The sequence below is a fragment of the Falco naumanni genome, chromosome 4 (genome assembly GCF_017639655.2).
Source record: "Falco naumanni isolate bFalNau1 chromosome 4, bFalNau1.pat, whole genome shotgun sequence".
NCBI classification, from domain to species: domain Eukaryota; kingdom Metazoa; phylum Chordata; class Aves; order Falconiformes; family Falconidae; genus Falco; species Falco naumanni.
Genome location: NC_054057.1, coordinates 83,315,286 through 83,331,433, shown reverse-complemented (window position 1 = coordinate 83,331,433; position 16,148 = coordinate 83,315,286). Strand labels below are relative to the sequence as shown.

The window sequence follows — 16,148 nt, the reverse complement described above, 5'->3', positions numbered from 1 at the left end:
CTTGTCTACGACTGTGTCTCCTGATGTGGTTCAGAGCTTTCACAGCCCAGTATTAGCACTTCACTAGCATCCCAGCTGTGATCACATTCAAGGCCCTTGTCAGAGGTTCCCTTAATCCTTTTAACCAGCATTTTGTTAGAACCATGTTATTAGCCTTTTGCAAAATCACAGAATTGGTTTATGTTTATTTAAAGATATTTCAAAGGTATTTATGACCTCTCACTGTCTCCTTATGCCATTTCACGTTTACTGTTAGAAGGAAAAGATTTTCTTCAAAAGCTGCTTTGTAATTTATTTAAGAAAATTTTCAGGGTTTTTTGCAGTTCTCTAATGCTTTTCCTGTCTATAAGTAACAGTGAGTGAGAAAAGGGGTGCAGATCACAGCTGGAAATTTCTGCATACCATAGCCAAACCGTTTCTTCCCTGCTTGCTGTATCCCCATAATCTCCCAAGGTAGATATTCCATTATATGTATGTGAGCAGACACAGCAGGACAAGCAGACAGAGAGAGTGCTCTTGCAGAGTGTTAATAACAAAGAACAAAACATCTTTTTATAAAACCATGAAAAATGCTGCCCCCAGGAAATTAATACTATACCCAAGAATAGCCAGGAAAGAACTCCCTGCCACTTGTAATAAGCTTAGCTGGGTTAGGAATATTCTTTGGAATATCTGTTGGTTATTTAGATGACTTATACTGTCTTCCCTCCAGTGCAATTCAGAGTTTAGTTTCTAGTGTACTAGGTTAATAATTTAATGTATGGAGATCTGTGTTTTTCTTTCTTATTCCTACTATTTATATATCTAAGTATCCATACATTCTGCTTTTCATCCTCTTCCTCCTATACGTCAGCTGTGCAACACATACACCACACATCAAGGGCAAAGTTAAAATTGTTTGATAAATCAGCCAGTCATGTGGTCACAGAAAAATGTACTGTGCCAGCACCAAGCTGTGCATACTGCTAAGATGCTCTAATATATGAATACGAATGCTCTTGTATGTAGCATTCTGCATGTCTAGGTGCAATTTTTCTTACTGTTGTGAGTACTTCACGGTGCAGAGTACCAATGGCAAGCTAGCAGGCTAATGCTTCTCTAAGAAATAATGACATGATTGAGATGGTTAACCTGTCACTTTTTTTTTTTTGAAGCAAACTCTGAGAAGTCGCAATGACAGTATCATGTCAACCACTCCTGAGCCTCCAGGAAATGATTCAATAGTCCGACGTTGCAAAGAGGACGCCCCTCATTGCAGGTAGGTAACCACGCTGGCGAAACATGCCTGGAAGCTCTTGTCACAAGGAGGAGGCAAAAAAGGGCTGTAGATGTGCTTGTCTCTGTCTCTAGTTGGAGAGCTTCTATTAGGCAGCAGGACTAACTTGCTAAACTTCTCAAGGCTGCAGTCTTTCATCCCTCATTTTGTCCAGAACACTCAGGAATCTCTGACAGTTCAGCTGGGATGAATGACACAGTGATACCACTGCAACAGCGACATTTTTTAATGTACATAATAAGCAGCAGTACTGAAATGACTAGGCACTAGTGCTACTGGAGAATGTGCTCTACCTTTGCGGACTGATACGGGTTCACTTTTTGCTTCTCAGCTCCATGCATTGGTGTCCCTGTCCTTCCCCCTTCTCTCAAAGCCCCTTCTTCTCTGTAAGCTGCCAAAATAGAACACAGCTGCTTGAATATCTGTGAGGAATGGGGGGAAGAAGTGGATGAGGGAGGTGGATTTTGTCAGGCTTAGGGCTTTTTATCTCAGCATAACAATAAGGGGAAAGAGGTGCATTGCCCTCGGCTTCACCTTCTGCTGCAGCTTCCAGTGCTGTTGGGTCATGGCCCTGCGGACTTCCCCTGTGAGTAAAATCAGATCAGCTGGTGAATGGGAAGTTGGTGGCAGGAAGGAATGAGACCTTGCCTGCCTCACAGTCCCCTAAATGGCACGGAACCCCTTTCTAAAAGTTTTACAGCAATGCAATACTTGGACATACTGTTTTGGTGTTGATGTGAATAGCATCAGTGTTTGTGACAGAAATATCAGAAGATATAAATAAATTCCCTCAAGGTCCCAAGCAGAAGCAGAAAAGAACAGAGCCCAGGCAAACCAATTTAGAAGGAAGCAATATATGTGGAGGGTTTAGATCTTTATTAGATCTATTTTTGAGATCTAATCTTTATTAGAACTTTGTTTAGATTTTTAATGCTTTTCAAAACAAACTCCTCTTTGCAGACTGCCACGTTTGCCTCTCTCTGTGTAAAGCTTTGCAAGACAGCTTTCCATTGAAGGCATCCTCAGCTAGTTCTCCCACATAATTTTATGGGCTGCTGAGGATTTAGACAGTTTATTCTAGTCTCCCTTAGCTTCTCCTATGTTGTCCTCCAAGCCCCTTTTTGAAGTGTGTTGTGTTAATTCAAAATGGAGAAAGAGGGTTGTTCTATTAATGATTTGAATGTTTCATGTTTCGGGTGCTTAACTTGAAAAGCCTTTGGCATGCCTGAACATTTATATATTTGCAGTATATGACAGAATGCAGTAAAGATTATATGGATATTATTAATCCTGTAGATTTATTTCACTGTAGCTCTGACTAGATCCTGTTCCATACGTTAAGGCATTGGAAGACTGAGCTGTACTGAAATCTTAAAATTTTCCTCAGGTGATCTTTCCCACTGGCATGTGGAAGAAAAAGGTAACCTGGAGCAAGGTCTGAATGTGGCCTTACTTTGTTGAGTGAACTCAAGTCAAGTACCTCAAGAGGATGCCCAAAAGTTCACTGTACTTTATAACTTTATAACTATTCTGCTAAGGTTTTTTAACTTGTTTGTGAACATAATCCAAAATAATTGCTATTTCATGCCAAGTTGCAGATTTCACAGTTCATCTGATCTTGATTTGTGTGAAAAAGAAGTGAGATCATAATTTAATGTAGGAAAAGGTGTATTATTTCCCTGCTTATGCATTGTGTAAAAATAGCTGATTCTCCCCGGACTGACTCCAAAAATTCACCCTTCAGCTGAAGCCAGATATGAGGAATATCAGCTCCACGGGAGACCTACAAATCATTCTGAATGGGAAAAACAACAAGCTGTTATTTAAACAGCTTTGCAACCAAAGGACATGCTTTAATGAAGTCCTAGTGAAGCCGACAGGTCAGCCACTTGGCTGGACCCAACATCCCCAGTATCCCTTTAAGAGCAAAATTTTGGTGAATTTTAACTGTTTATGTTTAAGGCTTACCAATCTAGTCATCCTTAACAGGAAAGGTTGTGTCCGTGAGAGCTGGGCGGGGACCAGAGCGGTGGCCTAGCAGTTTCTGTGCAACAGCTTGGTACGCCTTGCCATTCTGTTACCGTAGGTGTCAGAGTAACCATGCGAGGTACCGTTAAACTGTTATAAAATGCTTCAAGTACCTTAAATCAAGCAGGCAAATTACTCCTTTACTGCTGCACCTCAGTCACTTCCCTTGCATCCACTCTGTCCCTCAGTGAGCTTCTGACATGTCTGATCTATCATGGAAAAAAACCCATGCTGCAGTATACATACAGCAGACATTATGCAACCATTTATCTCAGTGCTGAAGCAGGTGTGGTGTCACACATACAAGACAATCAGTCAGCAGCTTCCCTTCATCTTCAGCAAAATCTTAATTCCCTCACTGCATTTAGCATTTCTTCCTTCTGAACCTTCTTGCTGCTCCACATGCTTCCCATGCTGGCTGACACATATTGTCTTCCTGCCATCTTCCTACATCTTCCCTGGGCCCTCAAGTATGTTACTTGCTTATTTTTTTTCAGCTGTGCCATTGTCTGATACAACACTTCCAACATCTTTCTTTTTCACAGAGAAAGTTCTTCCTCCAGAACTTAATGAAATCTGCTGAAGTTGGAAATCTGCTGAAAGCTGGAAAGTAAACAGCTTTCTCTCTCTCTCTTCTATTATCTCATGCTTTGTTTTTATTTCCAGCCTGGTTGAAGATGACAACGACAGCTTTGGATATGATGCTTTGGAGCTAGATGGTAAGCAAGAGGACATTGTGTATATAGTTTAACTATGTGATCTATGTGATTAGCTCACCAGCTACAGATTCTGTTAAATAATCAACTCCTGATCTGAATAAGATGGGACACAGTCTGAGAAAAAAATCAAGTCAGTTTATCATAAGAAGAAAACAAAGGGTCAGCTGGTGGTGAGAACAAGAAAGTAGGTATTCCCAAAGAAGTAAGTGGCAGAAGAAGGAGAAAATAGATGGAGGGTGCTTGGCTGAGGTTTGCAGATTGGTAAGAAGACCTCCAGCCTCAAAATGAGGCAAGCATCAAATTTGCAGGGGAAAGAGTAAAGAAGACAGAGCCAGACTCTTCTCAGTGCTACCCAATGAAAGGAGAAGAAGCAATGGGCATGGACTAAAGAACAAGCAATTCCATTTAAACAGGGGGGAAAAAAAGCTTTTTTACTGTGAGTGGTCACTGGAACAGGGTTGTCCAGAGAGGTGGACTAGTCACCATCCTCGGAGATATTCAAAACCCAACTGAAAATATCCTGAGCAATCTCCTCTAGCCAATCCTCCTTTGAGTAAAGGGTTTGACTAGACAGTCTCCAGAGGTCCCTTCCAACTTGCTGTTCTGTAGGAGCGATCAGGTAGGTCCAGTAAGCAGGACTGACTTTCCTTGCCACGGCCTGTGAACATAAATCATGCCTCTGAATCAGGAATTTCCCCTTTCAGCTTTGGCTGGGATCAATCAAACATTCATTTTCTCCTTTTCCACTGTTTTCATTCTATCTAGGACTCATTTTCTTTCTTGTTACTCTTTCCAGATGACAGTCATGACAGGCAGTCACATGGAGCTCCTTCAGTGCACTCTTCCTCTTCTTCTCATCAGTCGGAAGGCCTGGATGCCTATGAGCTTGAGCATGTCAACTCCATATTCAGGAAGTTCTCCCTGGAAAGGTATTTGAGATGCCAGTTCACCTACCTTAGAGTCTGAGGGAAAAGGCTATTATGGTAGAGGTCCTCCATTTATCTATTAGTTGCTGAAGATATCATGGCAGGAATATGATGTCACAAGTTATTTGACACAAATATCTCATAATACTGTGCTAAGTCTTTACTTCTCTATGTCAGCAGCAGTATAACATGTTATTTTGGAGCCCTTTCATATCCTGTAAACCAGTGGAGGTCATCCTAAAACTTCAAGGCAGACAAAATGTTCTAGAAGCTTAGATTTATCCTTGTGATCTTGTTATCTCACTGCCACAGGTTGCTAGGTGAGGTATTATTTATTATACATCTGAGTTAGTCAGTCATGTCTGGGCACCTGAAGCTATCCAGGTGCTCTTCTCCAGAACTTAGGCAGTAATGAGAAGGATTTCTTTTAGAGTCCTTAGATCCTAGTGCTTTGATAACACTTAAAGTTTATTTATATGTCTCATTTATCATGCATGCATTTAACTGTAGCGGTAGCTAAAAGCTGGGATAACTAACTGTTACTTCCTTCCATGAACACAGACCATTTCGTCCCTCTGTCACATCTGTTGGTCGCATTAGAAACTCCTGCCATACTATCCAGCGCGTAACACTGAATGGAGACAGTCTCAATTCAGAAATCACTCTGGTTGGAGGTAATGACAAAGGCAGCTTTATTAGCTCTGTCAAGACAGGATCACTTGCAGAGAAAGCAGGCCTTCGCGAGGGACACCAAATCCTACTGGTAAGCAGAAAATAATCAACAGTATTAGATATCTGTCTACCTGCATGCACACACACTCACCACAATACTTTCCTTTGTTTCTTCTTTCATCTTTTATTAATGACAAAGTATTATGACTCATCCAGAAGAAAATCTGCTATTGACTATGAAAACAGAGAAAATAGTATTTGCGGTCATTCAACACACAGAGACACTTTTGCACTTCACGGCAGTTCTGTATGGAAGAGATCAGAGCAACTGATGCTTTCTTTAATGCTGCGTTGTGTAGTACAGCCCCTCTGAAAAGACTAGAATGAGATTTGCTGTCAACTTCCTAGTACTTGCCTGCCTGAAAGGAAGTTGATGCTACTCAGCTTAGCATGATGCCTCCTAAACCATTCTTTAGAGTGGCCTATCTTGGGACTGGACATGTTATGAGCAAAAATGGATACAGCTGGGATGTGAATGGGAAGAAGGGGCTGCACAGCTGCATAAGTGTCCCTGGCATCACATAAGCAGGAGTGAGACAGTGCTTCTGCTGAGTTGCTTCTTGCTTAGTTTTCTCTCCATTGCCAATGTTCCCAAACCATTTTCCTGTTAAAATGTCTCCAAGGGGGAAAAAAAACCCTACAATTTCTATTCCTGCACTACTTACTGCTGAGAAGCCTGTGATTGTCAAAGAGCTGCAGTTCTGTTGACTGCTAGCATTCATAATTTGAGAGAAAAGAAATTAAATAATTAGAATGTAATCTGCATCCTGATAGCAAAGTATCTTCATTGTTTAATCAGAAAAAGATTATGCTGCTTTAAAAAAAATGGTATAATTGACTCAGAGATTGAACCTGCACTGGAGAGTAATATTTCTTTCATATCTAGTTGGAGGGCTGCATTAAAGGGGAAAATCAGAGTGTTCCGTTGGATACTTGCACAAAGGAAGAAGTTCACTGGACAATTCAGAGGTGCAGTGGTCCAGTGACACTCCAGTATAAATCAAATCATGAAGGTAAGACCAAAAGTATTTCTCATCTCAAATAGGCCCAAGTCTATTATACTAACTCATCTGGATGAGAATGACAGAACCAGAATATCCTTTGTATTGGTATAAATCTGAAGCATGCCACTGATGTTAATTATAGCTGCTTTGTGTAACTGCTCCAGCTTTTAGCTTTGCAACTGAGAACAAAAAAAATCCCATATGCTTGTCACTACAGGACTCTGAAGGATTTGCATGGTGGGCCAATGTCAAGCTGATTTTTATGTACAGTTTTCTGTAATACAGCGTGGTGAGCTGAATCATCTTTATCCAGCTGAAGTCAATTTAGCATTTACCTGATGGAGTTGCCCTGTTTATTACCTTTGTGGCTTTATCTTATCTTTAACAGCTAGAGTTCATGTGTGGTGAGCAGAGTTTGATTTTAGTGTTCACGGCCTGTAATGATAATTTCAGGTTATGGATCAAAAATTACATTCCAAAATCCATTTTTTACTGGTGTATATAAATTTGCAGGGTTTTTGGGTTTTTTTAATGCTGGTTAGAGAATTTCAGCTGCATAGATCACACAGGAAGTGATGTCTTTGATTTTCTTTGATGTTTTCAAAGGTAGGAAAGACTATTGCAATTTTTTTTGAGCACCACTTAACTGCAGATAAAGCATGTTATAGATAGTGGGAGTGCCAATTAAAGCTAATAATAAAGGGAATAGCTTGTCATTAAAACTGGTGGCAGAACTCAAGCTGTACTTACAGGACAGAGCTATAGCTGTGTCTGCACCTTTGCTGCAAAGTTATGTGTTTCACAGGTTATGTGTGGAGTACTGAAGGAGTTACCTAAAATAGCATTATAATGAGAATATTCTCACCGATTCTGATACCAGCAGCATAAGCTTTTTCTGAATCATTGTTCCATTAGTGTCTTTAAGGTGTAGGCCCGTAACCTTGTAACTAGTGTAACTAGCACTCTGGAAGTGTAAACCCTCTTGGAGGAGTCTCAGAAATGTGTGCCATGTGCTTCTCCCAGAGGGTGCCCAGGAATGCAGCAGTACTGAGGCCTGACCAGCAGCAGTCACGCTTCACCCCTTCCCTCCCCGCTGCAGGTTACCGGAAACTGCTCTCAGAACTGGAAGAAGGGCTGATCACATCAGGGGACTCATTTCATATCCGCTTGAACCTGAACATCTCCAGCCAGCTGGACTGCTGTTCCCTGTCAGTGAAATGTGATGAGATTGTTCATATTCTTGACACCATGTACCAGGGAAGGTGTGAGTGGCTGTGTGCCAGAGTTGATCCATTTACTGACAGGGACCTGGAAATGGGGACCATTCCCAGCTACAGCAGGTGAGTGTAGCGCTGAGTGACCATGACTGAGAGCAGTGGTTCTGTAAATGGGGAAATTAATAACTGCTGTAAGAAAAGAGGTATATGTCTTAATTTTTTAGTTAAGGCCTGGTGATGTTAAACTTTATGAGCTATAAAGCTTTACAAAGGAGACTCCAGATGTTACCTGAAAGAATAATGTGGCCTTCTCAAAATGTATCATAGGAAAATATGCCATGGAGATTCTTTAATCCTGAACTCACTGCAGTCCTGCTCATTATTTTGTTCCTGCATTTACTGTGTGGTTCAGTCAGTCCTCACTGCTATTCCTATTTAATCTTTTCTGTAGGCTCAGACCCACTGCAACCCAGCTTTCTTCTGAGTGGTTTCAAAGATATCTTGATCTATGTGATTCCACCCTTTCTTTCAGAGCCCAGCAACTTCTTTTGGTGAAGCTGCAGCGGTTGATGCACAGAGGAAGCAAAGACGAGACAGAAAGCTCATATAACACTCTTCGGGCACTCCGGGTAAGTATCTACAAACAAGGTCTTTTTAACACCCAAAACTCCAATGCTACTTGTTCATTACGTTAATTTTACAGAAAGTCCTGTTTACGCTCTATGTATGTTTTGATTGTGCCAGGCAATGGGCACCTTATGTTTGCTTTAAATTACATTCTCCCTGGCAATGGACCTAGCACTATTAATCCTTCCAGCTATGAGGGAGTGCACTTTAAAGTCTAATATCTGTTCTGTGTCTTAGTTAGTCCCTTTCATTCTTCTCTGCCTGTAAGTCTCGAATGCATCTTCATATCCACATGAGGAAGAAGCTGTGTGCTTGGAGTTAATAATCAAAATAATTTCTCTCCTACTGTGAATAAGCATCTAATCCGCAGAGCTATCATTGTCCCGTGTTAGAAAGGCTTGTCTCTTCCAACCTACATGCTATGGAGAGAAGTGGGATTTTCAGGTCTTCACAAACAACAGCCCTGCCAATTTCTCCTTTTCCCTCAGGGAAAGTAATTTGATTTTTCTTTGTTTAGACCCAAGGATTCCATCTTTACATAATTACAAACTAACTTCCTGGTCTGTTAGTTACCATAAGCCTGGGAGACATATGCTTCTAACATTTGCAGAGACACTATAGCCAGTGTTTTTACTCGATTTCAATCAAGGTTAAGTGTCATGCATTCCTTCTGTGCTACTGTCCCCGCTGATCAAAGGGACAGAGATCACTGGCAGAGATGCTAGTGAAAGAAAAAGCTTTGCATACTATTTCTTGGTGCAGAAATTGCCTCTTTCATAAGCTGTGAAGAGCAGCTCTCCTGCGGAGTGCAGGAGAGGAGAGTAACAGAAGCAGTGTTTCTCGGCATAGGCCATGCAATGTCTGCAGTTCGCTTAGAGTACTGTATTTGGGATAGATATCAATCAATCAATGTCCTTTTTGTTGGAAATATAAAACATCTGCTTTTGCTTCTTCTGTTTCTGGAATGCTGTGATTTAAGAAAAAAAAAGGAGGGAAAGAAAAACTCCTGTTATTTTTCACTAGAATACATTGCAGCCAGAGGAGCCTGCCCCACAGAACGACCCAAAAGCCAGCCCTCGCCTATCCAGAGCAAGCTTTCTTTTGGGCCAAATATTACAGGTAATAAAGGTCAAACGCTCAATGCAATGTCTGAAATAGTGGGACTGAACAGCAGGTATTCTCAGGCTAACCTAATTTCCCCGGAAGCTCCACCTCAGGTATAGAAGTTTTATTGGGATTTATTCCTATAAAAAAGAGATTTAATATATGGAACAGATGAATGGGTTGTGTTTTCTAACTGCTTTTGAGACGCGGTGTGTTTTCTTTTAAGTGCGTGCCTTCCATTACTGATGTAGCTTGATGAATCAAACATGTCTGCCATTAGAGGCTGAAATGTGTTGTGCTCGAACCGTAAGGATAAATCCATTGGACTAGACCAAATCCCCCAGTCTCTGTGAGATAAGGTTCCATCATAAAACAGTCCTTTAATTGTAGGTCATTGACTCTGAGGGTGACAGAGACTGTGTAGGTGAAAGACAAAGTCTTATGAACGTGGTTGTGAAGGTTAGCAAATATACAGGAGGAGGAATTAATATTTGGATAGAGGAATAGTAGGGTGGATAAGGAATGAAAGCCTGAAGCCTATTTCTCAGTGTAAAAATGTGCCATTTGGGAAGTTTTAAGTCTTTCTGGTACAGGAAAGAAGAGGCAGAGTTTTGGGTATAAGCTGTGATACATTTGTGCAAATACTCAAGAGGGTGTATGTTACTCTGCGGTGGAGCATCAGTGCTTGTACTGGTGATAGCAGTTTGCTCTGCAAAGAAAAAAACATGCCGCTTAAGAGCAGAGAACAAAATAAGAAATCCCAAAGGGGATTAACAAAAGCTCTGAATCAGATCTATGATATTTAAAGAGCCTTAGAATTCAGTCAACAGACCCATGGAGTCTTGTCTTTGATAGACATAGGTAATTCAGATCTCGTAGATAACCACTGTGGGCTGATGAATACATGGGAGAATAAAGAATGTAAGAAATGAGAGTCAAATCTCTTTGTTCACCTTTTCAGTTTGTCAGTAGGTCTGAAAACAAATACAAGCGTATGAATAGCAATGAGCGAGTCCGTATCGTCACTGGCTGGCCCTCTGGTCTGGCACGGACCTCATCTGAAGCAAAGAAGCTGTCGCCTGATAAAATGGAAGGTATGGATATAAAATAGTAATAGCTTTTACAGACATGGCATTGATATAAAGGTCTACATAAAGGTCTACATAACAGCATGGCTATGAAAAATGTCATAGGTCTTTAGTATTGCAAAAATTCAAAAGCATTTGCAACCAAAACTGATTTTACTAAAACTGCTTGGGGCACTGAGCCTTCATGAGCAAGTTTAGGATGCTGAAACTTCCTGTTTGGTTGGCAGTTCTTCCTAAGGTGCTTTCTTGCTCTTTGTCCAAAAATGTAATTCAAACGTTTAATTCAAAGTAAGTCAAGCTAACAAGCAGAAAGATTCTCCAAGCAATTGTCCTGTTAAACCACGAAATAATCTCTTGAAAGCAAAAGGCACTTGATTTAGACACTATTTAGTATTAGATTGGACATCAAACTACAGGCTGTACAGTAAAGACAACCCTGGCAAAAGAGAAAGGAGGACCAGGATGACTAAGCCTTCATTTCTAGTTCGTGTGTTTCTCCTTCTTTTTCTCCAAATACTGATGGAGAGGAAACCAGAAGATAAATGTCTTTTTCTTTACTCAGATTTGGATTCCGAGAGTGAAATTAATAAGAGGCTCAGCCTGATCCCTTATAGCTTGGTGAGACCAATCCACTGTGAGCGCAGGCGCCCCGTACTTTTTACCCCCACCATGCTTGCCAAGACCTTGGTACAGAAGCTTCTCAACTCTGGAGGTGCCCTGGAATTCAACATATGCAAGCCAGGTAATGGATAAAGGAGGACCATGACTGTTAACCCTCACTGGTGGAAACATGAACTTATATATGTATGCACACACAGGGACATGCATATGTGATAGTTGCTTGAGGTACTTCAAGTCACATCAGAGTGATGTGTACCTATAAATCCTGGAGTTTGAGAACATCTGAGATACTTTAATGTTTTTGAGACAGCCATTGCACATGGTTATGAGATTCTGTGTCTATGAATATTTTCCATGTGTATGCTGTGTGGTTGCTAGGATGCCCCTCAGAGACTGAAATGCTGCAAGTGCTCTTTTTGTTTGCATACTGTTTGCATACTGCATATCTAGGCAATGTGAAATTTTGATTAATTTGTTTCTAGTATTTGCTATTATGAGGAATATCTTCCCTAAAGCGACTTTAGGTTTCTATCTCATCCAAGGCTGTGAAGATTGTGCATTTGATCTGCTCAAAAGACTGATTTTCTTCCATGCTAAGTATTTACTATTAAAGCAATATGCAGTACCGTGATTGCTGTAGGGCAAGATTGTATACAACACAGCATTAAACATAGCTGACGTTTCATTTTTACACTAATATTGAATACCAACCGCATAGCATGCAGTCCTACCGTTATCCAGACAGAGAAACTGAAAAGTTAAGTATTATAATAAATATCCCTTGTCTTGCAACATAAAACAAAAGCTTTGATGTAGAGCTGCAATTCACAAGGGGGCCAGTATCACACATTGCAACCTAAGCCAAATTTTTCGAAACTTTAAACACAAATGTTGGAACACTAAATCCTTGTTTTAGGAGCCTATACTGAAGAGACCTTTTTTTTTAGCACTTCTCAGCATCCTCCAGCCCTGAAACGTTACTACATAACATTAGGTGCTGGAATTGTATTTACTGTTTTAATTTAATGCCTTCATAGTGTTGTAGCAATTGCCCAAGGACTCATTGGTGCAGGATATAGCTGAGATGCTCAGCTGTGATCAGATTAGGCTTTAATTGAATTCAATGGAAGAAATGAGGCAGCTGTTAAGACAATTCATTGCTCGTCTTCTTTCCCTGAACCATCCTTACATCCAATGTGAAGTACTATGGGATAGTTTTCGAAGTGTTCTGCTGTAATCCTGATTTTGTCCTCATCCACATCTCTTTCCAGATATTGTAACAAAGGAAGAGTTCTTAAGGAAGCAAAGAATGGAGACTATCATCTTCAGCAGAGAAAAGAATCTGAACACATATGAATGTATAGTACCTGCCAATATCGAGGCTGTCACTGCCAAGGTGCTTAGAGTACTCTGTATCCCTTTGATAGGCTGTCTGGGAATGTCTGCAATGTGTGTTTCTTCTTGAATAGGAGACTGACCAATTTACAGTTGTGTGTTCTCTTTCTTGCCCACCCTCATTCTCAGATTTGTATTTATTTCCCAAAATGGCTTTTACTTGTGCTCTGACTTTCCCTTTTCTTTTTCATCCTCAGCCATATCCTCTTATATTCTTGCTCATTCCCTGTGATGACCCACCTTGATGCAACAAAATATCCTTTTATTTTGTATGCTTCATCCCTTATTCATTTCCTTTTCATACCATAAGTATATATGGATGTGTGAGAGAGTAAAAGATACAAGGACCTAGACAAAAGAAAGGATAGCCTGAAACAGAGACAGGGGTGTACAGGACAAAGATAACAATGTCGAAGACAGAGATCTTGTATCAAGTAGAGTAGATTTGATGCACAGCATGGAAAAAATTAGAATTAAAGTGATGGTTTTTTCTCTCACAAGTAGTTGCAGTAGATGTTCCTTCTGCACAAAGAGCAAGTGTGTGTGTTTATGTATATATGTAAAACTGGTATTTTATACTTTTCATCTTTAGAACAGTCCATTTCTATTTTAAACCTCTTCAGAAAGCTATTAAGCTCAGCTGTTATTTGACTGACTAGTTTTAAACCAGTAGGAGGAGTATGGACTTTAAATGTATATTTGATTAAAAGGTTTTAAATCAGTACAATGGTAAATGAAGAGCTTTTCAGCTGACCCTATAAGGTATGGATACCTTTATCTCGACATTCCACAGCAGTGAATGTTCCTTTGTGACACTGTTATGACTTTGTTTTTAGAACAAGCATTGTCTCCTCGAAGCTGGAATAAGCTGCACAAAGGATTTAATCAAAGCCAAGATATATCCTATTGTTCTCTTTATCAGAGTCTCAGAGAAAAACATCAAGAGGTTCAGGTAACGTATCAAACCTTTTGCATATTTGATATTCTGTCTTATTCAGTGAATAATTCTCAAATCCAATAATGTTCTCACTGAGAGAAATAAACCTCTTCATCTGGTGCTTCTATGTGCACTATTTCCTCCTGTGACTCCTCCCTGAAATCTTACAACCAGAGAAAGTAGGAATTCCCCAAATCTAGCACCCTTTCACTGTCACTGATAGCAATGAGCATTGTGGGAGGATAAGACCAAAGAATATGCAGTTTTCTCCATGCTCAGCACTCCCACAGCATTTCTTAAGGTAATGCCAGCTGGAAGAGGAAAGGTCATAAACACTTGCACTCTCCTTTCATTCAATCCTCTTAAATTGTTTCCCCATAGCAAATATTTTTCCTTGGGGGCAGCAGAGGTAAGGGGAGGATAGACTGGGAGTAGCTGTATTCTCCACTGCTTTTATGGCTTGTATATTGTCAGCAGAAAATAAATTCTTGATGGGACAAATGGGACAAAAATGACAAAAAGACATTTTTTTTGGTCTGCTCATTTGATACAGGAAACTACTGCCAAAGCCGGAGACCGAAGATGAGTTTTTACGTATGTGCCGTCTGAAGGAGAAAGAACTGGAAGCACTGCCATGTCTTTATGCCTCTGTAGAGGCAGATGCATGGAGCAGTATCGAAGATCTTATCCGAACAATAAAAGACAAGATCGGAGAAGAGCAGCGTAAAACCATCTGGATAGATGAGGATCAGCTATAAAAAACAATCAGTAAAATGGAGCTCTTTGGTGACAAAAGGACATATCCAGGTGGAGCAGGGGCTTGCAGAATTCTCCGATTAGGTGCCCAGTGCTCTGTCCTGTTTCACCCTTGCTGGCTGGGGACTTCCTGCTGGCAGAATGCATGTATGGAATGGAACTGGAGCTGTGTGGAACAGCCAATGTCTCTGGTGCTGGGGATCTAGGATGTGGATCAGAGCACAGCCACCACCACAGCTTCTGACCCACCAGCATCTCTTAAAGGATAGCAGCTGTTTAACATGGGAAAAGGACAAAGATCTTGAGAGGGAGCTTGGGGTAATTTATTATGTTAAAAATTTGGCTCATTGAAAATTTCTGATGAGACCAGATAAGTGGAATCTAAGAGGAATAAAGCACGGGGACTGGGCTAAAGGATATGCGACCCTAAGGTGAGATTCCTAACATAGCCAATTAAGGAAGCTGGAGGCTGGTTGGTAGCAACAGCAACACTACCACTGATGGCCGTGGCAGCTCTGTAGCCCTGTTTCTCCATAACCGTTTTAATCATAAGAGAAGAAAATAGCTATAATTCCTGGCATTAATTAAAAAGACATTTCCCCCTTCCTTTTAAAACCCCAGTTTTATTTAACAGTTTTGCAGATTTCCTTTGTAGTCCTGGTACTTACAGGAAAATAGACTCCACTGTCCCAGTGGTACATCAGATCTTTCCAGGTCTGCCAACCTTTCATTTAGTTTATCCCTGCCTCTGCATTGTATTCATTTGTACATCTCTCAGTTTTTAACATTTTTCACTTGTGGAAAATACCATGGTGCCTTCTCCAGACAACAAGTTTCTCTGTTTCTCTACTGAAATCTGTATTTCTTTACAACATCATCACCTGCCAACATGCCCGCTCTCAACAGGAGGGACTGTTTTGAGAAGAAGAAAAGGAGAACTTCATAAGCCAATAATCACTGTGAGCCATTCAGTCCTTGACCTCTCTGCCATGACTGACAGCAAGGAGACCAGCAAGCATCACACTGTGCTGTGGCCAAGAAGGATAATGTTTTCAAAAGTGTGTACATGACTTAGAAGACCACATCCCACTTCCAAAAGCACTTAACTCCTCAGAGAGTTTAAGTTCTACTGATAATGAGTGGGACTTAGACTCCTAAATCTTTTCAGTCTTCTAAAATTTTCCCTCTATACATTAGAGACTGTATTGAGACTGCCAAATTGATTCAATAAAACTGACCAGATAATAATGACTTGCACAATTGCTGATCTGAAATGTAATAAAAATTGACCTACAGACAAAGAGTTGTACGTCCCATTATCCTTAGATCCTTCATTCCTTGTCACATCCCTCCCTTTTAAGATGCACTTAGTAACAAATTTACCTTTGCTTCTGTGTGCATCCCCAGTCCCCCATCTAGGTGCTTCAGGCTGACATGCAGCAGCTGGCAATAAAAAGACAAACAGAATTCAAGCAAAACATCTAGCCTGGTTGCCCTCACTAGATTAACTGCTATGTTGTCTTTGCAATGAGCTTCTGATGCTGTGGGTGTCTCTCAGGTAGGTTGGGTCAGTTCGTGTTGGCTTGTGTGATTGTGCTTTTCTGCTCTTCTCTTTTATGCACATCATTTTTTAACTCATGATGTCTTCTGAAAGTCATTTATGTCACTTTACATTTAATTTCCGCTGCTCTGTTTCTCAAATTATTAATGTTTGAAAG

General features: G+C 40.6%; 1 protein-coding gene across 1 annotated transcript in view; it reads left to right on the top strand.

The window, feature by feature from the left end:
* The window catches only part of CARD11 (caspase recruitment domain family member 11), a 49,510-nt gene extending 33,779 nt beyond the window's left edge, over positions 1-15,731 (top strand). Inside the window, exons 13-25 of the mRNA XM_040592059.1 lie at positions 1,155-1,258; positions 3,971-4,023; positions 4,820-4,952; positions 5,511-5,712; positions 6,568-6,694; positions 7,785-8,025; positions 8,435-8,531; positions 9,553-9,648; positions 10,595-10,727; positions 11,284-11,463; positions 12,614-12,738; positions 13,574-13,689; positions 14,228-15,731. Of these exons, the coding sequence (XP_040447993.1) occupies positions 1,155-1,258; positions 3,971-4,023; positions 4,820-4,952; positions 5,511-5,712; positions 6,568-6,694; positions 7,785-8,025; positions 8,435-8,531; positions 9,553-9,648; positions 10,595-10,727; positions 11,284-11,463; positions 12,614-12,738; positions 13,574-13,689; positions 14,228-14,432 (1,812 nt within the window). The 3' untranslated portion in view covers positions 14,433-15,731. The remainder of the gene's footprint in view (positions 1-1,154; positions 1,259-3,970; positions 4,024-4,819; positions 4,953-5,510; positions 5,713-6,567; positions 6,695-7,784; positions 8,026-8,434; positions 8,532-9,552; positions 9,649-10,594; positions 10,728-11,283; positions 11,464-12,613; positions 12,739-13,573; positions 13,690-14,227) is intronic.
* The last annotated feature ends 417 nt before the right edge of the window (positions 15,732-16,148 follow it).